General features: G+C 39.5%; 2 protein-coding genes across 4 annotated transcripts in view; one reads left to right on the forward strand and one right to left on the reverse strand.

The window, feature by feature from the left end:
• LOC149077701 (hexosaminidase D-like) overlaps positions 1-24,559 on the forward strand; it is a 59,823-nt gene that overhangs the window by 33,440 nt on the left and 1,824 nt on the right. For 2 of the 3 annotated variants that reach the window (XM_089245286.1, XM_089245287.1), the window contains exons 2-3: positions 22,675-23,123; positions 23,718-24,480. In XM_089245286.1, coding sequence (XP_089101412.1) covers positions 22,771-23,123; positions 23,718-24,480 — 1,116 coding nt within the window. In that variant the 5' untranslated portion in view covers positions 22,675-22,770. Of the gene's footprint in view, positions 1-11,715; positions 11,808-22,674; positions 23,124-23,717; positions 24,481-24,559 lie in introns of those variants that run through there. The other variant, XM_089245288.1, reaches the window with a different exon arrangement.
• On the reverse strand, positions 6,353-7,524 carry LOC149077702 (uncharacterized). Its single transcript, XM_089242390.1, has 2 exons — positions 7,378-7,524; positions 6,353-7,345 (listed from the first exon to the last, which is right to left on the reverse strand). Exons 1-2 carry the CDS (start codon positions 7,522-7,524, stop codon positions 6,353-6,355), a joined length of 1,140 nt encoding a protein of 379 aa, XP_089098516.1.

Here is a 24,559-nt window from a genome sequence, read left to right on the forward strand (position 1 = left end):
TCTTACTTTTGAGGCATAGGGAATGAATGAAAATCCTTTTCTCTTGAATGTGGTTGGAAAATCGTCGACTTCGGTTATCGAGTGCTTTGTTACATGGTCTTCTAGTAATATCACCTGCAACTGAATATTCCGATGACTGATCGCCACTACAAGAAAAATCTATAAACGAATTTCGATATCGTGCTTGTTACTAGCGTGTAAATCCCAGGGTCTTCTCTTTCCCATTGCATGTGAAACTCGCGGAAGACTCCTCCTTTTGACCCAAATCTCATTGGTTTCTTTTTCGTTTCGACCCACCGCCGTTCAAACACCCACCTTATAATATATAATATAATGTTTACATCGATTTGTCATTACTCGAAGATCATCGATTGTCAATTCTCCGAAATCGATCTCCGTATTTTTATCCACCAATCGAAAGAATGCAAAGAAGCGTGCGTGGATCTCTTCCGCCGGTAGCAGACTTTTCAGTTCTGGCCCAAACCTGATCTTGCTTCGTCCCACTCGTTCTGTTGAGAACACATTTGAGTTTGAGCAAATAACTTTGATACAATTCTTCCGAGTGAGAATAGGTAGTTTTAAAAAGTGTATGTGTGCGTTTGACGCCTATTAGTACCTTTTCCTCAACCACCTCTTTTTTTTCTTAAATCGATTAGTACAATTTAACGAAAAAAGGCGCATCTCGAAACATCGAATTCACAGACGAAATCGATTTTTCGTTGGGAGTTGCGCCGTCAGTTTCAGAACCGTACGACTGCACTCCACTGCATGCATGTACGATCGACTCGAAAGGGTTTTGCCAACCCCCGTCTTTGAAGGTTTTTCTGTCCCCTCTTTTAGACTGGTTATTTCATCAATAGTGATCTGCACGTGTTCGGAAGAATTTTCTAATACATGCACATTTTAAAAATGGATATCGTGCTTATTACGAGCGTGTAAATCCCAGGGTCTTCTCTTTCCCATTGCATGTGAAACTCGTGGAAGATTCCTATTTTTGACCCAAATCTCGTTGGTTCTTTTTCATTTCTACCCATCGTCGTTCAAACACCCACCTTATAATACATAGTATAATTTTTACATCGATTTGTCATTACTCCATGATCATCGATTGACAATTATCAGAAATCGACCTCTGTATTTTTATAGGATCGATAATTCCCACAAATCTATATAGGGTATCTCAGCACCAGGCTTACAAACTTCTAGGAGGGGTAGGGTACGCCTAGACGACTCGGAATCACATAGCAATGCATGGTTGGAAATGTTTCCTTGATGCGGTAGGGCATACAGGGTGAATCCGACCTAACAATGCTGCCAAACGAGTGGGGGGGGGGGGAATAGACGAGCCAAAGTGGATCATGAAATACCTTAAAAGCCCTGTTCTATCTTAAACCGTTTTCGAGTTATGGTGGATAATCGATTTTGGGGGAAAAAATGTGAAAAGTCTAAAAAAAACAGAATTTTTTAAGTTTCTGAATGACCTATACGCAAACTAAGCACACGTGTAGAAAGAGCAGAAAAGGTGACATCAATTTCATCGAAGTGTCTGGTTTTAATGGCGAGCTACAAGCACTGAAAGATTAGCAAAGCTCAAAATCGAATTGTCGCCAAAATTTTTAGTCGCCAATTCTGTAAACACCCTTCTAGCTGCAATCAGTCAAATTTGCCATAAACTTTTCCCTTCCACCAGCTTTCGAAAGAACCTAGAATAAGCCAAATTGGTCATCTATAGTTCGTTTCAGGTTAACTTTGCAGTGGAGAGAAAGGTAGAGAGTGTACTACTCCGCCGCAAAATAAAGTTCCCATAAATCGAAGTTTTATGATGATCATTTATACAGAATATTCCAATTTTTTTAATGATTTTGTGAAAAAGAAAGGAAAAATATCGTTTTGAACCGATGTTTCTTCGTTTGAAATTTTTAAATTAGAAAAAAATATTGGTTACTATTATCCAAAAATCTATAGCAACCACAACGACATTTTCGCGGTATCCTAGAAATCGTCCATACCTTACCCAGGCCGCGCATCGATACATTGGTTAAGAGGCTTTTATTGCCATAGCAACGAGTGATGAGGTTCCCTCGTAGCTTCCTCTCCACTGCAAAGTTAACCTGAAACGGACTATAGTTCAGGAGAAATTTAGTCGTTTGTCCGTAATACATCCCTGAAATATACTTTCTTTAAGTAATTTTAGTAGGTTTTGTCGGCAATTCAATTTTTCACTTCTTTTTCATCGATCTCTCAGCGCTTGCAGCTCGCCATTAAATACGGATATCCTGTAGATAGAGGATGTGTCATCCTATAGGATTTTTTGTGCAAAATTGTCGCCAAAATCTGTAACTGCCAATTCCGAATTTTTATCGAATATCCACTTTGACAAACGCTGATTTCAGTGACGTATTGCAAACAAAGGACTAAATTTCTCATAAACTAGGAAACCAATATAGTTTATTGTAAGCTCTTTCGGAAGAAAATTTGACCGATTGTAGCTAGAAGGATGTTTTCAGAATTGTCGATTAAAAATTTTGGCGACAATTTGATTTTGAACTTCGCCAATCTTTCAGTGCTTGTAGCTCTCCATTAAAACCAGATATTTGGATGAAATCGGTGTCACCTTATAGCATTTCTTCTGTTCTTTCTAAACGTGTGCTTAGTTTGCGTATAGGTCTTTCACAAATTCTGTTTTTTTCAGACTTGACCCTTTTTTTCATAATCAATTATCCACCATAACTCGAAAACGGTTTGAAATAGGAAAGGGTTGGTGGGATGTTTCATGATTCACTTAGGCCATCCCTTTTCGTTTAGCGGAATAGGTCGGATTCACTCTGTATAGCAAACATAAGAAGTGTGAAAGGACACCATGCGTAAGTAAACGAACACGCATTTTAATAACAAAATGTGCATCGAGAAAGTAACATAGGTCAAAAGTGTTGAAAGTGTCATTCATTCACGAACTGTAGGTTTCACATCTCAGGCGCGCATGGAATTTCGAATATTCTGGAAGATTCGGGCATGTCTAAGACTTCACTGCAATGCTTCGATTCGTCTGGATGTTCTCTACCCCTCCTAGAAGGTTGTAAACCTGGTTCTGAGCCACCCTGTATAGTTCATCAATACAAATTAACGTGCTCTATAGCTGCCGTGACCTGTCATTACCACTACTACTAAACCATACATGCACCTCGTCCACATCTCTACGGAATTTCTAACGAATTGGTACATGTTGGAATGTGTATGTATGTGTTGTGAACCTGACGTGAACTTTGTTTCTGTGTAATGCTTGTTGGGTCCATACATGTACCTCGTCCATATGGGGCTGTCATTACCGCAATTCATGTGATCGTACGCATTCGTATCATTTTATTTGTTAGCTGAACGGCTCAATTGCTAACTTGGGATGAAGAAGCGGGGAGGGGGGGGGGGAAGGGTGTGATTGATCTACTCGAAATCGGTGCAGAGCATTCAGGATGCCCAACTGAAGTATTGGCAGTAACCGCAGAACCACCATCAGCAGGTTTGGGAGCAGTCTCTGGACACCTTGAATCGTTAGTAGAAGGAGGCAGCAATATTTGATAGTCCATACAGTACTCAGAAGATGGCATTGCAGGATGTTTCTCTGAAGAATGATCTTTTCTCATTTGGTTCTGATGACGTTTCCATTTCCCACGATTCGTCTGAACAAAATACATCATTTTGCCAAGATGTTTGAGATCTTTGGCATTAACCCACTTAGGACCGTTCGAATAGTTCTTACAAAAAACTCTGCTGTTAATACTGAACTTGTGGGTAGTACTGTCTTGTGAAAATGTAATGTTTTTATCCTTTGGAGGGAATAAGAGGGAGAGCAGATTTCTAGGCTGTCTGCCATGCAATAGTTCTGCAGGAGACTTATCACAACCAGGTTTCGGTGTTATCCTGTATGTTATTAGAAGCTTTTGGAGTGCTTCTGACTTGTGGTCTCCTCCCCACACAGCTTTTTTCATAGCTTCTTTGAATGTTCGGACGAAACGCTCTGCTTCGCCATTAGAGGCGGGATGAAATGGAGCAGTAGTAAGATGCTCGATACCACTCAATTTGCAAAAGTCCTCAAAAACTTTACTAGTAAATTGTGTACCATTGTCTGACACAAGTGTGATCGGCAAACCTTCAATGATAAATACTTTCTTTAGAGCTTCAATAGTCGCTTCTGAAGTAGTAGATTTCATCTCGATCACGTGAGGAAATTTTGAATATGCATCAACAGTGATAAGCCACATGGAATTTTGGAAGGGACCCGCAAAGTCTATATGAATTCTGTGCTAAGGATCATCTGGTTTTGGCCAGTTCTGGAACATTGCTTTTGGACAAGCTTTTTCACGTTGACATGATTGGCATTGGTTTGCAGCGTTTTCAATCTGCTGCTCGATCTGTGAAAACCAGCAATATCTTCGAGCCATCTGTTTCATTCGAACCATTCCCAATGACCAATGTGAAGAGTCTTGAGAACTGAACTTTGCAAAGTCTTTGGAATGATTACACGAAGACATTCAGTTTGGAGTAGCAAGATACCTCGGTTGACAGAGAGTAAATTTTTTCTTAGAAAGTATGGTTTTACATCCTCATTGTTCTCCGGCAAATCTTTTGGCCACCCATTCTGAATATAATAGAGAACTTTTGTCCTTAGCAGTTGCTTCTTGTATTGCTTTGTAGTCAACTGGATAATGAGAGATGTATTCATCCATCTGTACATCAATATTGTGGCATGCATTCTCTGATTTGTCAAATTCTACATCTGAACCAACTGGAAGTCTTGAAAGAGCATCAGCATTTCCATGCTGCATTGTTGGTCTATATTTGATATCGTACATATATCCCATAAGAATAATTGTCCAACGTTGAAGTCTCTGAGCAGTCATCACGGGAAGATGCTTGTTGGGATGGAATATGGATACCAGAGGTTGGTGATCCGTGAGGAGTTCGAATTTTCTGCCATACAAATACTGATGAAATTTTTTCACACCATAAATAATGGATAAAGCCTCTTTTTCGATTTGACTGTAGGCTTTTTGTGTATCAGTCAATGTCTTGGAAGCAAAAGCAATCGGTTTTTCTGAACCATCGGAATATCTGTGAGAAATCACAGCACCTATGCCGTAAGATGATGCATCAGTGGCAATTCTGAGTTGTAATGCACTAGTCTGGTAGCTTTAACAATGTGTTCTTTCAGTTTCTGGAATGCTTCCTCTTGTTCTTGCTTCCACTCGAATTTGACATTTTTTCTTCGCAGTTTGTTCAAAGGACCTGCCAGCTGAGAAAAACCAGGAATGAACTTGTTATAGTAGTTGATTTTTCCAATAAATGAATGCAGTTCCTGGATATTTTTAGGTTTGGGTAAGTCTTTCACTGCTGCAATATTAGAATCTGATGGTCAGACCCCATCTGCGTTGACTATGTACCCCAAGTACTCAAGTTCGGACTGGAATAATTTGCATTTTGGCTTGCTACAGCGAAGACCATTGCTTTATAGACGATGGAAGAGTTCATCGAGAGCTTTGCAGTGTTCCTCGTCATTAGGAGCTGTGACAATAATGTCATCCAGGTAATTAGCACAACCAGGAATACCAGCTAAGAGCTGTTCAAGGAAGCACTGGAATATAGCTGGTGCACTAGCCACTCCGAAAGAAAGTCTTTGGCACTCGAACAATCCATAGGGTGTATTAACAACTAACAGTCCCTTTGAATCGTCATCCAACTCAAGTTGAAGATAGGCATCGGAAAGATCTATCTTGGAAAATCTTTGCCCATTTTTGAGTTTCTGGAATAATTCTTCAGATCTTAGAATAGGGTACTGATTTACATAAATTTGAGAGTTCACTGCGACTTTGTAGTCACCGCAAATGCGAATAGAACCATTCGGTTTATTTACAACAACTATAGGAGCTGCCCATTGACTTGTAGTACACGGCTTCCAGATGGCTGCAGAAGTGAGACGATCAATTTCTGCTTTGACAGCAATCTCCTGAGAAAATGGAATAGGACGTGCTTTGCAGAACTTCGGTCGAGCATTTGGCTTCAGAAAAACACTAGCCTTGTAAGAATTACACTTCCCAAGTTCATCTCGAAATACATTTTCATGCCTCTGGAAAACTTGTGCAGACAATTTTTCGTGAAGAGTAGTTGTTGCCAATGTAATCACTCGCTGAACAGAGTCATCAATGTGAAAATCAAACGCTTTGAACCAGTCTAGTCCAAAAATATTACATCCTTCTGCAGTATCCGCAACAAGAAGAGGAAGGTCCATGGGTTTTACCCTTATATTTTACTGTGACCAGAATTTTTCCTTTTAGCGGAACTTCAACACAGCCATATCCTTTCAGCTTTGTAGTAGATGGACTACACGGTGGTGACCCAAGAGCTTTGTATCCACTAAGGAACATGAAGCACCCGTATCTAATTGAAAAGGCATCTCTTGGTTATTAACCATCAATGAAATGAGTAATTTGTTATCTGTACAGTCCACGCCAGCATTCACAGTTTCTGTAATCTGAAAAGAGGTATGATGTTTCTGATTTGGAGAATTTTTCTTTGCATTAGATTTTTTTCTTGAATAGCAAACGGCAGAAATATGGCCTACTTTTTTGCAAAAATTACAAGTGGCCTCACGAAATTTACACTCGGACCTCAGGTGTTTGCCGCCACAGCCATAACAGGTACCAGGTACATCACCAGGTTTTTTCGAAGACTGAATATCACTTCTCTTGGAATTCTTCGACCGTGACTTTGAGTATGAATTTTTCATTTGCAAAACTTCACACGGCGGAGGATTATTGAAAGTTGATGGACCATTAGGATTCTCTTTCAGAGTCCGTACGGTGCGCTGGGTAGCTTCAAAAGCTTCCGCAATTTTGAGGACATCTTCAAGACTGGGGTTCGTATGCTGGAGAGCCGCAGAGCGAACTCGGTCATGAGGAGTATGAAGAACTATGGCATCACGAATTAGAGAGTCCACGAAAGATTGGGAACATCCATCACGGCTACATACAAATCTACAGTCCCTTGCAATTCCTCGTAAGTCAGCGACCCATTCCGCGTACGTCTGGCCTGATTGCATATGACATCTGAGAAATTCACATCTAGCAGCAAGCACATGGGTTTTAGATTCGAAATAAGAAGTAAGTTTCTGTACAATGTCCGCATACGAACGAGTTGCGACATCGGCTTCCGCGAACAGTTTCTGAAGTAATTCCAAAGTTTCAACACCGACCCATGACAAGAAATATGCACGTTTCTGCTCGTCTTCGGTGACGCCGTGGGCTTCGAAATGTTGATTCAGCAGCACAGGTACGTGCCCCAACGGTCGTGGAACCTATCGAAATGACGAAATGCAGAGACGCTCACCTTCGGTGATCCGGCTCGTCTTCCAAGAATTTGCTCCAGCAGTGCCTGTTGGTTTCGTTGCTGAGCTGCCAACAAATTTTCCATCCATTGCTGCTGTTGAAGTAGCACCTGATGAATATCCGCGGCACTGGGATTAGTTTTCGCCATCGTTCGGAAAAAGATACCAACATTCAAACTTTCCTCGTCGCCATACCTGTTGTATTTTTAAGAAATGGTGGAGCCGGAAACGGAATTGTATTGATCAGCATATTGTAGGAAAATAGCATACTTTAATGTGACAAAAAAAACTATTATATAACATGATTAAATGTGGTTACACAGAGCGGCAAAACATCGTGGCCCGGGAAGTAGAAAAAGGTAAACAACAGAAGAAGGACGGCATTGACCACAGATTTTAGTTCGTAGTTGTTGTAGTTTTCACAACAGTCACAAACCATTATAAAGGAATAAACTGTTATAATAACAGAATTAAAGGTGTGACAAACCATTGTAAAGGCATATATACACGTCTGAAACGCATTGTTGGAAACCACGGTAACCAAAGTAAACGTTCCGAAAGTGATTGTTGAGGCCCCAAAACCATTGTTGCCCGACAGTTTTTTGCCCATTTCGGGCATTTGCCCAGCTCTGACGTACTTTTAAAGTAGCCTACGGTTCAATCCCGGACCTGTTTGGTATATATGCAAAATCTGGCGACGATCGGTCTAAAACTGTAGATTTGTATAAAGGGCATACATACATACATACTTTCACATTTATATATAAGATATGAAAAACCTATGAAGTTGAGAAATTCCCTTTCTCTAAATCAGGGGTTAATAACTTTTCTTTCCATGAACACTTTGGGTCAATAAAATGAAGGCCATGGATTTCATATGCTGAATGTTATTCGATGAAGAAAGGGTAGTATAGAAATTGTTGAATTATCGTCCAGTGAGTTTGACGAGCCCCCTCGGAAATTTTGGTTATTATTATCAAAAGGTAATCGGTGAAGTGGATAGATGAGAATAACGTATTGTCGGAAAACCAACATGGGCTTAGGAAGGGGGAAGTCATGTGTAACTATCCTCCTTCAATTATGACTAAGGCTTTGGAAAAAGACAACGTCGCTGTTCATCTTGATTTCCAGAAAGCAATCTATCTGGTCCAACATGGTAAACTCTTGAAGCGTGTTTTTTTACCTGAGATTAGGATTTAGGGCAACTTGTTGAATTGGATAAAATCGTGGTTGAGAGATAGGTCACAACGGCTTATGTTGAACGGGAACCTTTCTGATTCGACAGGTGTCAAAAGTGGAGTCCCTCAAGGAAGTGTCCTTGGCCCCATAAATTTTTCACTTTTTATAGATAAATCGATCAGGGTATCGACGGTATTGCCAGCAATTCGCAGATGACGTGGAGGTAATGGAAGTAGCCGGGATCCAAGTGATAGGGAGATGCTCCAGACGAACTTGAATATGATTATAGTATGGGCTAATGAATGGAGCATGAGCTTTAGCATTGATAAGTGCATCGTTGCTCATTTTAGTTCGAACATTTTTCAGTGGTGATAAAAAAAATCGAATAGAATGCTCGATTTCATACTTAAAGTCTCTTCGCGTTCTCTTAAAGTAATTCTTCCGCTTTTCCTGGGCTTAGTTCGCCCTAGACTGCTTGCTGTATTTTAGTTATGTTTGACATCCATATTTTTATGGGCATCTTTTTCAGCCACCTCGTTGGGCAATTCGCCTGTTGTCGCCTTTGTGTTTGTATTTGTATATGATAATGTGAAGAGAATAATAGTTGTTTTTGTTTGGTCTTGGTGAGAGACGAAGATTTTCTTCAGTAAAAACGATTTTAATTTGAAAAGCCTTATCAAAATCGCACATCTTATGATTGCCAAAGGGTTGTTTCCTTGGATGAGTGGCATTCTGTGCTACATAGAAGTGGTGGCTGCTGTTGTATCCAGGAACCAATCTGTCCTCTTGAAAATTTCTTCGAACAAGTTCTTAAATATGCATATGTACAGTATTTATTCATTCCATGTCCGCGGTCAGAGTTTTCTATGCGGGTGGAGCTCGAAGTAATTTTGAGATTTTGATTCGGAAGTTTTCCAGGTTAGTCTGGGATCTATGCCAAATTCGAATTCTGTCACGCGCTCACATATATACACGTATGAAATGACACGCTTCCCGCATTCATTTTTTTAAACGCTTCGGAGGATTTAAAATGTCGCGTTGCGTGAAAAATGATTCATTCTTTCTTCGGATGACGGGAAGTTAGTTCGTCTCCAGAATCAAATGTGACTTTTTGCTGCAACAATTCGTCTTTTTTCCACGTTTCTTGGATTATATGTCAGGATTAAATTATATTTGTCCTATCTATCCTTGCTTTTGTTTTGTTTTTATTTCTTTTCGTTGGTGGGGGGGGGGGGAAGGGAATCCCTCGTCAAAGCATCCGTCATCTCTGACGGAAGAGATCGATCGATCTGTAGTGAAACCTTATCAGTCAGATCGCGTCCCGTAATGGCATTGGTGACATGTTTGTGACCCCTTACTAAGCTTATTAGTTAGATGCACGCACATCTGCATAGCTCATCGATAAGCTTACATCTCAGTCGAGGTTTGGGGGAATAAAGGTACAATATATTATACATTGTTACAGAAATGATTTCTGGTGATTCCGTTCTTAGCTGAAAAAAAATACCCTCGAGCTCGTTCAATGTCGGTAACGACCGAACGTCTTCGTGTTGTACCCGAAGATTCGGTTCGCGAATGATGGGGGATATGTTTATTATCAGGGATACGTTAATTTTGTATTTGCGAAATAGATGCGAAATTTGCGAATTGAAACGAATAAATGTGAAAAACTGATTTTTTTACTTTCCCGCTAAATATCGATGATTTGGAGTTTTAAAAGCGAAAATTAATCATAATTTTCCTCATTAATTGTGCCTTACGCCCTATTATTTGCTCCTATTATGGGAATATAATAAGTTGTATCCTATTATGGAAATATAAAGCCAATATTGTATTGCATAAACCAGATCACCTTGTTGCATGTGATTGTTTTGCAACATGTGCCTGCTTTAGGTCATAGTTCTAGGTCATGAAATAGGAGTTGAGTTGAATTTCGCCTCCGAGTTCTGCTACAAAATTATGTAACTAATCGACAGTTTAGAACGATCAAACAATTCCATTCGCGCAAGTTTTGTGGAGTAAACTGAGAAATTGAATTTTCTGGATGTTATGCCGAAACTAATATTTGGAAAGAAAAGTGATCTGTCTCCTCCGGGAATCGAACCCGGCTTCCCTTGCATACCGGACAAGTGTGCTAACCAATACACTAGAGACACATTTTTCAATTCCTTATAAAGGAATCTGGTGTATTGCTTAGCGCACTTGCCCGGTATACAAGTCCCCCCCCCCTCTCCTTGTCAGCAAAATTTTCGTCATCAGCTCTGCCCCTTTGAATCCTAACTCATATTTTCATAGCTTCATAAAGGGTGGTTGATGACGTAAGCATTATCCAAACCCCCCCCCCTCCCCCGTCATCTAAAGTCAGCAAATCGGAACCCCCCCCCCATCGATGATGACGTAATACTTGAACGGCCCCTAAGATGCCATTAAGAATATTTCATGTTTTTATAAAGGGTAATTGATTACGTAAGCATCATTCAACCCCCCCCCCCTTGTCATAAAAAGTCTGCAAACCCGAAACCCCCCTCCCCCCCATCGACGCGGACGTAATACTTGAATGACCCCTAATAGTATTAAAACTCCACCACAGAAAAAGTGGCCTCGGAACACAGAGACAATAACAGCGGATGAACAGATAAATAAGATTGCAACGACAACAAAAAAGAGGTCGCATGATATTAAGGTCCGAACATCGGTTGTGAAGGCGACCGACCACCGCTACATGGATGCGACACAATCGTCGTAGAGCATCGGGAATGATAACAAGAAGAGAAATGAAATCCTTTGAGCCTATGGTCGTTAAGAGTGGGGGCGGACGTGAAATATCGGGCGCCGTAAAGTCCTCGCAGTTGTTATTCGTTCGTGTTTTTTTTTTGCCTTTCATCCCCCTTTTTTTTTATTATCCGAGTGCAAATGAAGGAGGAAATCGAGCAAAAAAAATTGACATAAAGGAACATTTATTGTTTAGTAAAGAGAATATTTTTTGGTTGTTTGTTCTCTGACGTAATGTCAGTCCTCTGGATGCAGCTAATTGCTAAGAACAGTTCGTCGTGTAATCGCCGATGTACTAATTGCAGCCTGTTCGAGAAGTAGGGAGTAGCCTCTTTACGCACATACAAAAGCTCTTGCTCACAAAGGATCGTGTTGTTTTGGGTTTAAGGGTGTATATAGCTTCATTCCTTGCACAATAATTACAAGAATGCTTCAACAAAATGGTTTCTCTTTTTTTCTATGGAATTCGCGACGCAAACAGGTATACTTGCAATTAATTCTTTACATTTTTGGTAACTTGCATCTCCAGGGATCGGTTACTTCACCTATCGATAGATTCATTACTTCGGCTCTTGGGAAAATCAATCATTATTTTTTTAAGGTTTTCAATGCTATGTTTACATGCGAACGCATATAGCGTTTTTCCCGTTACTGCACGCCGTACAGACACCATTTATGCCATGCCCGCATGGTGTATCGGATAAATGGTCTTTCGCGCTGGTGGAAGCAGTAAAATGGTGCGTATTTTCGGGACCACTGATGTGTAGCAACAAACACGCTTTGAACACTAGCCATTCATTAAACAATGTTTCGTTCGTCGCGGCTGCATGACTCTCTCATAGTGTGAGTTCTGTTCATTCGTGGTATGGGGGTTTTTTTTTTGTCGTTGAAGGGCTGCACGTAGACACGCATGCGCCAATGCTTTTCAACTATCGAAAAACTAAAAAAGAAAAATTCGTATATATGTATATATTTTTTTTTGCTACCGCATCAGTAAATATTTAGACTAAAGAATTGAAAAACAAAACAAAAAACGAGTAGGCGAATGAACTATTATAACGCGTTTTGGTTGTGTACCTACTTGAACCACGCATACTGTATTTATGATCTCAAACCTACCAAAAGTTTTAAATAAAAGGTAGGAGACATTAATTATGTGATTAGCTTACAAGGTGAGTTTATCAGATTGTAGATTCACATTTTCACCACATGATCAGTGGTTCCCAAACTTTTTGAAGCTTGACCTTCGTTTGACAAGAATTTTATTGGTGACACCCCTTTTTTTTCAAACTTCAGTTAAAATTTAACCAATAGATGGTCCTGCACAGACACTATTCATATGTGCATAATCAACTTTGCATTTTTCGAGGGGGTTTTTTTTTTTAAAAATCCGACATTTTTTCTAATCGAGATACTTCAATGCTCATGCTTTTTTTTTTATTTACAATAATCCCAGAAGGCACTCACACTGAAAAAGTAATAATAAGTATGGATAACATAATAATAAAAAATAAAAGTAATCAGAAATAATAGTCAGGAGGGAAAACGCTTTGCATACGGAGCCAGATCGAAATCTTCAATAGCAGAAGCAAATCTTTCTTAGGAGGCACATACAAATTTCGATGGCCGACAGTTCTATATCCTCGTCACACGGCATCTTTACCCGTGGAAAAAGCAATCTCTTCCGGCCGTTGGTATTCTTATTTGGCTTTTTGTGTATGTCAATATATCCATGGCCCCCACATCCTGGAGCGGGGCCCTAGGCTGGGATCTTTTGCGGGCCCCCCGGTCAGACTTTTCATGGGCCCCTTCTGTAGTTAGTTTATAGTGTGATTATCTGGGTATTTCTGGGATATTATCTGGGTATTTCCACGGTGTTTGGTCAAAGTGTGTAAAAATGTATGTAAAAAAAAGCAAGCCATGATTTGGAGTGAAAAAAAAATTTCCCCAGGAAAAAAATTCCGGAACCTGAAAAGGGCGAATTTTCTAAAATATAGGAGGACGCTTGAAATGAAATCAGAAAGAACGACGTCTGGTAACTCTGGTGCACGTGTTGTAAACTTGACGTGAGGTTTGTTTCTGTGTAATGTTTAATATAGTGCTGCCATCTATTTTTCGAACTACGAGTGAACTGTAATGATTGAAGATCTGTACCGTTGTATACAGGGTTGTCTGCAGAAGCATGAAAAAAGAATGATTTTTCTTTTTCATTGATTATTTTTAAGATTTTTGATTTTAATGAAGTTTCTCCCCTTTTCCAGACACACTGTAATTTCTAATTTATCAGTTGTGCACTTTACTTTTCATTAATGAGTACATGGATGATGACACAGCTAAGAGTTAAAGTGTGTTTTAGATTTGACATATATTTGTTTACATTGCGGAGGAATAAAATAAATTTATTTTTAGATGTTAAAATATTGGAAAATCTCACACTACCTTTACTCGACTCCCAGGGGATCGCGACTCAAGTTTGGGAATCATTGCTATAGATGTAGTCAGCATCCCCCTCAAGACAAATTCTTTATTTGACAATGATAAGCGCATCGTCTGACACAAATTATTTAGACAATGCCGTAACTGAAGAATTTGCAAAATATGAATGGTATGGTGCCAGTTCAATGACAGATGAGTAGTTATGTATCTTTAATTTGCAGATTGATGGTGATTTTCACTGACGGGGCAACTTTTCATTTGAATGGCGAAGTGAAAAGACAGGATTTGGGGATCAGCCCATCTTCATACTGAGTAGAACAGAGGTCTTCAACCGTTAATATATTGCGGGTCTCATTTGACATATGCCCGCAGGTCACTGGTCTAGACAGTATGAGGTTTTGTTGTCCTTTTTTTTACAATTCGAAAATTAATCAGTTATGAAATCGTCCAACTGATTTGTGTCCACCCTGTGTATTGTACTTATAAAAGTCACTTGTGCGCAAGTAACTAAGTTAAAACAGACCGTTTTTATATGAAAATGAATATTTTCTATTAAGAGATGGTATTTTTTCGGCCCGAAATGTTCAGAGAAATTGAATTTTCTGGATGTTATATGCCGAAACTAATATTTGGAAAGAAAAGTGAATTGTCTTCTCCAATACACCAGAGACACGCTACTAATGCATGTTATAAGGAATTGAAAAGTGTCTCTCTGGCGTATTGGTTAGCGCACTTGCCCGGTATGCAAGGGGATCCGGGTTCGATTCCCGAAGGAGACAAATCACTTCTTTCCAAATATTAGTTTCGGCATAACATCCAGAAAACTCAATTTCTCTGAATATTTCATGTTTTTATATGAATAAAAACATAAAATATTCAGAGAAGCAAAATAAAAACAAAAAATATTCATGAATATTTATAATCGAATTAAAGCATGATGGACAGAAAGTTGAGTATTATTTTCATCAAGTAAATCTTGCTATCAGTCGTTTCCTAGATGTACCTGCCTAGAGGTGGAGGGTCTGTTTTTGGGCGCCTTGTGTGCATGAGAAAATGGAAATATCGGTCCAAATTAATAAATTCGCCATAGTAAATTTCGGGGGGGGGGGGGAAAGCAAAAGAGATTTTGCTAAAAGAACTGTCAAGAAGTATTGCCTGCGGTGCTTATAGTGTCACCTGATACTTTTTATTTTAACCCTTTAAACGACATTGACAAGATATCTCGCCTCCTTGAAAGCCTCTTATTTTAGCTTTGAATAGTCTAGATAGTTTGTAAAGCTGATTAAATAAGAATGCTGAATAATTGGACATAATTTTGTCTCGTTTATGTTGTATATGTGCCTTTTTTTTAATGTTTCTGTTTATGTCGTATGTTTTATATATTTTATTCATTAATTATCATGTAAATTTTCAATCATCCGTACAGGCATCACAGCCTCTGGACGATAAATATGTTTTAAAAACTAATCTAAATCTCTGTTGCAAATGAATAAATTTGATTTGATTTCTCAATGTAACACTTTTCCTTATATCCCTTGATTTGCACCTGCTGCAAATCGAAAGAAATCTTTTTTTTTATTTTAAAAGATGACATTTTGAAGGGGGGGGGGGCACCGAAATCTTAAGACTGAGTGTGTTTGAGCCCCTTCCCCCAATAATAATTAATATACAATATAACTTCCCTTACTGCGCACGTGCTTGAGACCCGTATATACAGGATAACTGGCAATTTTCAGCACCCCCAATATGTTCTTCATGTCGGTGTCTCTGCCTATAGAGCCTTTTCATTAACGCATCCAACCATTCCAATAAGTACGTGGCGGTCTTTACCCAATTATGTCCACACAGAAATATGACAAAGCGGCAGATGCGGTGTTTGTTGCTATAAAATCATTTGACGTTTTTTTTATTCTTTCGTCGCTTATATTTCGTGTAAATTGGCTGATTGTTATCTTCTTGCTCTTGGTACTTTTTTTTTTTTTGGAATGCTGCTTTGTGCATTGAATGTATTCAGCGGCGGATGAGTGTTAGTAGTAGCGGCAGATGTGCAACGGGTGCTTCTTGTAATTGTAATCGTGCTAATCGTTAGGAGGCTTCTCCCTTCGTTATTAATATTGTGGCCGTCACGTTGTTCTTAGAATAAACCGAGGCAGAGAATCACGTTCTCATCAGCGGCCGTTTGATTGGCTTCTCTCTTCCTTGCGAATTTGCACGATTTTTGTTTTAATACCGTGACTGATTTTTCCGAATTAGCGAATTAAAAATAAACCCAAATCTGGTTATTCGACAGAAAGAGCTGGGTGTTTGTGTATCATGCACGTGCATGCTGAACAAAATTAAGCATAGTATATATTGCTACATTTACGTTTGGTTGCTACTTCGTCACAACTGAAAGCTTTTTTTTTTTTCCTGTTCCTATGTTTGTTGTCAGCGCGAATTGTCTGTACTGTCCAGGGGCGGCTCGTGAAAAAATCTCTACACGTGCGTGACCTACTTTTGGTGCCCTCTGTCCACGTTCTTTGCATCGACAAAGAATTTTTTCGCACTTTCGCCTCGTATTTGGCGCCCCTCCAAGAGCGGCTTCCCATATGGGCCAAGAGCCGCCCCTGGTACTGTCTTCGATCATCAGATCTAATTTCAGTGAATCTCATTTTTATGCTTACGCAATATACCGTAATTTCTGGCATACAAAAATGCCCATTATCCATAGCGGTTTTTAATTCATGAAAAAAATACCGTAACAATAAATTCTTCTGTTCATTAACATAAGTGGAATAAAAACACAAAACCTTTCGATTGAAACATACACCAAATATGGTAAGATCTTCATTAGAGAGTTGTTGGGATTAACATATCACCAATAGTAGAATCGCAAGGAATGAGACCGTTTGTCGTTTCAGCAACTTACGTCTCTTGTTATAGAACCTTCTGATGACTCTTAAAGTTCTACGTGAAAAGGATAAATATCCTAAAAATTTTCCAGTAGCCAAAAATTTCCTTCCGAAAGGGAGGGGACTATAAGCAGGTTTCTATATCGAACTAAAAATCCAACGGAATTGGAGTCACTTGCATTTGATCCTATGATCAATCTTATAGATTAAAGAATACTTTTTTGACTGTTCTGCAATTGCTGGAATTTTTTTTTAATTGTTATTTTCCAAATAAACTGCATAAATGGACATAAGTGGTTTTATCTTCCTATTTACTCTCATATATGAAATGAAAAAATTGGAGTTACTTTTGCATTCAATCTGAAAGGATTTTACAGGTTGCATTCAAAGTCAGAAATTGTCAGAATTTCTCTAAATTTTACGATCGTTACGATTTTAATATGTAATTTTTTTTTTTTTCGAATAAAAAGCATAAGCGGCATTTAATCACGTGATTCCATGTACAGAATGTACTTAAAGTTTCCCTCAATATCGGCAACCCTAACCATTCATCAGGAGATTTTGCACCTTTTGAACGTCTCAATGAAGGGATGGGGGAGAATTTTCGAAACCCCATTTAAGGGGGTTGGTGCACGCAAATTTTCCAAAAAACACATTTTTTAATTTTTCAATTTTTGAATACAGTCGAATCCGTTATAACGAACTCCAAGAGACCGAAGAAATCACTTCGTTATAACAAAATTTCGTTACAAAGGAATTCCAGGTTTTTGCATTGTTTCTATGTAAACTTATCTGGGGAATTAGAAAAGTGTTCGTTAAAACGAGATTTTCGCTATAACGGTATTCGTCAAAACGGGATTCGACTGCACTATGAAATTTTTTGCGTCTGTGTTCAAGTTTTTGTTCTACCTGTACCAAAAATATTTTTTAAGTATTTTAATATAAACTGCTAACAGGCATTGCACATGTTAATGTTTTTCACTAAAATGTGTTTTTTGTTCGATAAGGAACATTTTTTCGAGCACCACTCATTCAAATGTCTTGAAACGTTGTGTCTCTCAGTACTATGGTGTTATATACATTAATACGAGCTTTTAGGATTTTGATTTTAATTGTTGGTTATTTTTTTTATCGAATTTTAACTCCAACAATATGCAACTTTTTCAAAAATCACCAAAATTTGCCCATATTTTGTGCCATAAAAGTTTTTAAAATAATTTTAATAAAAAAAATCCTCGTGTTGAGAGACACTCAAAGTTTCAAGACATTTGAATGAGTGGTGCTCGCAAAAATGTTTCTTATCTAACATTTTAAAAATATTTTTAGTACAGGTGGAACAAAAACTTGAACACAGTTAGACTCAGAAAATTTCATAGTATTTAAAAATTAAAAAATTAGAAAACGTGTTTTTTAAAAAATTTTCGTGCACCACCCCCTTAAACAGTTTCACTAGCAGAACACCTTGTAAACTAAACATAATTTTCAATGAAGAAAATGAGATTGAAAGTGGCTCTGCTGGAGATGTTTTGTTTCCTGCCATAACGCTAGAGCGATTTCGTCACACTTTTGCCAAAAATTAGCATGTACACTTCAGTTAGCATAGAAAACACTTAAGTAGTGGTTAATGTCGCTACTGATTTTTTTTACTCTCTCAATTTCTTTCCCATGCCTTAACCCTTAAAGGTTTTTTTTTAGCAATTGATAATTTTAAAATCATTTTCAAAAAAATATATATCAAATTGTACTTATAGAAGGCCTCAATAAAAAAAAAAAAGCCCTAAGTGCCGTATTTTGATTTTTTCCCTTGTTCCGCCGACGTGGGCTTTTTCCTCTACCATCGATAATTTAGGACACAATATTTTTCTGAAACAAATGGTTATCTTGCAGCTTCTGTATTTCCATGCAGTGTTCGTTATTAAGCTTTCACCTCGCCATGTCTTAAATAAAACCTCTTTAATTGAAGAACAAAGACGGAGAAGATGAGGGCTACTATGCTCGGTAATTTGCAACTACGACTAACGGTAATAGCCTCAAAGAGGACGTATAGAGCCTCAAAAATTCTATAATTGCATAAAATTTAGTAAAAAAAATTCGGGTTGCGAACTTTAAGGTAAAAAACAAAAAACATTTTGACAAATTAGCAAAATCACAGCTACACACGCTCTGCAAAAAAAAGTTCTTGCCGTTAATGGAGGCACAACAGCAAATTCAAAGTATAAAATGGAAAGAATATGACCTCACCTTACGTGTAAAGGCCATTATTGCCTATTTTTATCTTCAACCTGGCTGCAGTAATGAACGTTTAAAGGACCCTTTGAACATATGCAAAGCATGTATTTAAGAGTTAAAACATTTCCCTAAGTTTGATAGCTTCTTGATGAATAATAACGGCTGTAAACAGATCGGAATAGGGAAACTTTAATTATGTATATTCTCTGTGTGTACATCAGTTATTCTCACATTTTGGGCGATACCGGCGTACCACGTCTGGAGGAAAAAGGTTTTTGACCGTTGGGAATCACCATTTTTCAATGCCCTCAGAACCGAGCATCGGTCAGTGTTGACTCGCTATAATCACCCACGAGTTAGGCAGTCAACGTGTTTTTAATCAAGAGCGATAAATGATTTACTGATGTAAATGGAGCAAAGAACGTTTGCCAGAGTGTGAATATCCCGTGTTTTGAGGAAAGAGAGGCCGCCCATCTGTCTACTTCCAAAATGGCCATTGACCGACAATAAGATACATGAACCCCGTGCGTGTCGGATACGACAACGGTACGGTTAATTTCCGCGGATCTGATGGCAGTCGCGCTAACCCAGCAGCGATAACGGTATTGATGATCGCTTGGCCAATTAAGCTCTCTTCCGTCTCTTCGCTATACAACATAATTGATCCTTTGCCTGCGCAAATCGCATTTACTGAGCCTGCCTGTTCGTTAGTGGTCTTGAGCATTCATTCGAATGGACGGTGTTTATAGTAGATGGCGGTTTTCCTGATGTTCAGCAGATCGCGTGGCGTTCCTGACGAAAAGCACTTCCAACTATTCCTATTTCCCGGTTCATTTCGTACATAGTCTGGAGCGTGTACCACAAAATACACCCCAACTCGGAGGGCGTTTATGTAATATTTATACAGGGCGTTTCGTAAAAGGATTTACAACTTTGTAAGATCGTGGAAATTTATTCAAAAACGGTATATATACTCTTATAGTCCGTTTCAGGTTAACTTTGCAGTGAAGGGGAAGCTACGAGGAAACCGCATCACTCGTTGCTATGGGAACGAAAGCCTCTTAACCAATGTATCGATGCGCGGCCTCGGTAAGGTTTGAACGATTCTCGCCAATCTCACTGAGAAAAATATTTTTTACGTGTAACGTAATTGCACAGTTAAATTAGTAATAATTATAGAATTAAAAGAAAATCACTGCCGATACTTTCAGAAACTAAAGTGAGGTTTTTGAAATCATTTGTTTTGTTTTTTGATTAGAAAGTGTTTTAAAATTTAGAAAAAAATAATTATCTTCTATCAGCGTGTCACTTACTCTTCATTGATGTGCCGTAAGTAACATTAAAAATTTCAAAAAAAGTCATATTTTTCTGCAATATTTCCCTTCCCTCAGCTGAAATTTATTTACAAAATAAAAATCAAAACAATATTATGAAAGCAACGTGTAATTTTAAAATACTGTATATTAACCATGGCTCTCAAAAACTTGGGGATTTTTAATTTTTTCTTCAATTTATATGGAAAAAATTAATGTTAAATAAAATTAAGAAGAAGCAGATTAACTCTGTTTTCACGTGTAAATGCAGGAATAGCACCAAATAATAATAATGATACGGAGAAGTTTAGAATTTTTTACTCACTTTTCTTGCCGAAATTTCCGTCACTCGACCTCCCCCCTTCCCCGAACGGTATACGTCGATGACACTTGTTTTCCCGACAGCTTTAGTCTTTTGTTACGGTTGATGCGGTGCTCATGGTTATTACGGATTATTCTTATGGAGTTTTCTGTACAACGAATATTCAAAAACCAAAAATACAGTATTCAGGAATGGAAGAGCAGAGAACTTTAGCGTGGCTATCTCTGGGGAAAATTAAGACACAACTGTCACATAACAGATGAAAGCCCAAACCACTGTGGACCCCCCCCCCCCCCCACACTCATTTATTGTATCTCAAGAGACGCTGAAGGCAAGGGGCATGAGGAGAAACAGGCGGGTGGAAGATGTCGTCCGTTCGTGTGAGTGGAAGTCGCGACTCTGTCAACACTCCGTGATCGGAAACTAAAACTATCCCATAAACATGGCAAAAAATAAATAATTAAAAAAAGGAGGACCTATAACCAAAACTTCTGCACCCATAGAGGGCCTCTCACAAGTCACAATAGTATCGGCACTCTCGTGGAAGAGAAACACTTCTTGTAATCTATGAGTGAATATCTGAACTCACTGAAGCCTATTTTTAGGCGAAAATAAAACTGATTGAATATTCGTTTTTATGTAAGCCTATAACTGCATGTAAAACTGAATGAAAAATTGTATCGTTATGAAAAATTCAACCAAATAACGAAAAAAAAAAAAAAAATGTATATATACAGTATATAATTGTGTAACGAAAAAAAACACGACAGTGATATTGGCGGGGAAAATTTCTAGGATATCGCGCCAGAGTGTCGTTGCCGTTGCTATGGATTTTTAATAATGGTAACCAATATTTTTTTATAATTTAAAAATTTTAAACAAGTAAACATCGGTTCAAAACGATTTTTTTTCAGTATTTTTTTCAAAATCATAGAAAAAATTGAAATATTCTGTATAAAGGTTCATCTTAAACCTCCGATATATGAGAACTATATTTTGCGGCGAAGGAATACACTCTCTACCTTTCTCTTCACTGCAAAGTTAACCTGAAACAGACTATAGTTTTAATGTCATCTGATGGTACAACTCTTCGACGGGTTTGTGCTATCGAATTCTTCAGCTACGGATGTTAGTGGGGTTCAGTGGCGGTTTTTTTGCTCTACCCTTTCCTGTCATATTTTGTGCATTTGAACAGAATACAATGTACTTAGCCTCTGGGCGTGTGCTTTGAGGTCCCACCTACTATTAAGTACATGCAAATGCGACTTACAACCGTCGCAGTTATCTCACTGACAGTTCACTTCCATAACTTCTTGGAGGTTAGAGGAAAGGGCTTGAATATCCTTATGGCTCGGTGATTCAGGCGCAAAATATGAACTATGTATCATCAGGCATGCATATATAAATATAAAAGACCTATAAAGCCCTGTTTATATGGGAAGTGGAAAAAGCGGGTTTAAAACGTGTTTCAAGGATTTTCACCAAAACCCATTTACATGGACCGGCACCTTAACACCACTTTTCAGATGTCGTCAGAGGTCACGTGGGTCGGCCGGTTCAATTCGCCGCGCAAAGAATTATAGGAAAGGAAGTTATACTCTTCTACAAAGAAAGGCAATTTCTTTCCCTACGAGGGAAAAAAGTCGTCAAGCAGGTTCTACAACTCCCAATGCTACCGCAATATTGCACATGTAAACGGGACTTTTGAGTATGATATTGGAGCGGGGGAATGAAGAACTCTTAGAGATGCTCACAGAAATACATATTCAAAGTCTGACGTTCAGTTTGATCTGAAATAAATTGTGGTGAGCAGTGTCTCTGGATAACTTAAGTCGGATGCGATACACGTTATCAAATGCTTTTCTCGCGTGTACAGGGCCGACTGATTACTTGCAGTCAGACCCTGTTTTGCAACATTATGCTATATAAGACGTAAACTGTCCGCTGGCGATAGATCGAAGTTGTGCTTAGTTTAGGAGGAGGAATATATGAAGACATTCCGTTAATACATTACTAACTGAAAGTAACGCACAACTTTAATACGGTTCGAACGCGATTTTCTCTAATAAAAGATAACTCTCTGAATTCGAAAGCTTCGTTTCACATCAGCATAGAAAAAATATTAGGAATCATAGTTTTTTTTCAATTTCTCCTTAGGGATTGGCGGATTGAGGATCGTTTCTGACATAACGAAAGAGTGTCCGTGAAGACAGGCGTCAATAGTGTCGTCGACGTCCATCGCCAGACCACGTCATGTTGGTGCAGGCGGCAAGACACTGCCCTCAGCACTTCGTGATCTCGCTTTGGAGGCGGAAGAGTTTGTTGCTGGCCGCTGCTTTGGCCGCCGGCGTCTTCTTCCTCTGCCTGCAATATAGCTCCAACGAGAAGGACGACGTCGACAATAACGCCGACCGCAGAGTCCCTGGACCTCTCAGCATCAGCAGCCACAGAACTCTCATTCCCAGGAGGAACCTTTCTGCCCTCAACAGCAGGCAAGAAATTAATAATAATAATGTCAATCGACGGCAGCAAGATGGTGGCTCACCCCTCAACGATGCTATCGCCGCTGGGAAGATGGTCGACCTGAGCGGAAAGCAACCTCCCAGGTATGTCGTTTTTCCATCTTTGAATGGGTAAGGCATATAGTTTACCCGCGACCCGCCCATTGGGACATACGGGATAGAGCCTGAAGATCTCGGTTGCAACAGCAAGTGTGCTCAGTATAAGAGCCTGAGCGGAGATGCAACTCGCATCTTTATTTTAAAAGAATCTCTCGAGGGATTGGTCACAAAGGCGCTAGGGTCTAATTGACCTACCTCTAGGATAAGGAGGGATCGCATCAGAAGGGTTGAGAATACTCGACTCACCTTTTGTTTGGGTCAAAAATAATACCCCCCCCCCCAAGAGACTCGTCGTCCCACTACAAGACGCTTTATTAGTTACTTTACCTGGGTGTATACAAACACTACACCCGACAACAAAATTGACATCACCAGGGCATTAAGTGCCCGGTAATTAGGTTACATGTTAGTTAGGCTATTTATACTGTATACATTCCAAACTCAACGTGTCACGACATTTACATAATGTTTCCGCCGGCTACAATTTTACACGAATCACGCTCGTGGTTGATGCTTGATCTCTTTGAATCTTGCCTAGTTGTTCTGTCCTTTAACGCTTTACGTTTATGATCGTTCCAGGTACCAATCGCTGACGGGTAATCCTGCGGCTAACCGGCAGAACTTCGTGGGCGAATCGAACTTACACCCGAACGTGGTTTATGAAGACAACAACCACCTGCAGATATACGATGGTGGCAGGGCCGTTCCCAGGAAACCGCCGGACTCTTGGCCTCCGGAAAAGTCCCGCGCATCGTGGCAGTACCAGCAGCAGCAGCAAAACACGGCCAGCGGCGGAACCTACTACATACCACCATTGAGGGTTGTTCACTTCGACATGAAGGGAGCACCTCTCAAGATCAGCTACTTCAGGCAGATCTTCCCGATTCTTAGGGAGGCCGGCGCCAACGCCATACTACTTGAATACGAAGACATGTTCCCGTTCGATGGTCCGTTGAAGGGAATCGCAGCCAAAAACGCTTATTCTAAGGACGACATCAAGACCATTCTAGGTCTGGCCCGACTGCAGAACTTCGAAGTCATACCACTGGTTCAGACGTTCGGTCATCTCGAGTTCGTCCTCAAGCTCCAGGAGTTCCGCGAGCTGAGAGAGGTTGACGATTTTCCGCAGGCGATATGCCCGTCCAAGAACGAGTCGTTCACCCTCGTAGAGAACATCATCGACCAAGTGATGGCCCTGCACCCGAACGTTCGGTGGCTGCACGTTGGGTGCGACGAGGTTTACCATCTAGGATACTGCAACAAGTGCATGCGCCTGGACCGGGACAACATATTCCTGTCGCACGTGGCCAGGGTCGCCCAGTACGTCCGGGACAAACACAAGGTCAGTTTTCGTATTGTTCGTCGCTTTCCTCCTCCCTCGGCTTTCTTCTTTCATGGCTTGTCTGACTCTGATATTTAAT

Source organism: Pholcus phalangioides, unplaced genomic scaffold (assembly GCF_987345545.1).
Source record: "Pholcus phalangioides strain wild (caught in Gottingen) unplaced genomic scaffold, Ppha-v1.0 ptg000015l_1, whole genome shotgun sequence".
In the NCBI taxonomy this organism is placed as follows: domain Eukaryota; kingdom Metazoa; phylum Arthropoda; class Arachnida; order Araneae; family Pholcidae; genus Pholcus; species Pholcus phalangioides.

Excerpts from the sequence above, each read along its gene's own strand:
- LOC149077702 (XM_089242390.1), bottom strand. The coding sequence starts at position 7,524 with ATGGCGAAAACTAATCCCAGTGCCGCGGATATTCATCAGGTGCTACTT. Across the intron at positions 7,346-7,377 it reads GACGAGCCGGATCACCGAAG|GTTCCACGACCGTTGGGGCA; the intron begins GTGAGCGTCTCT and ends TCATTTCGATAG.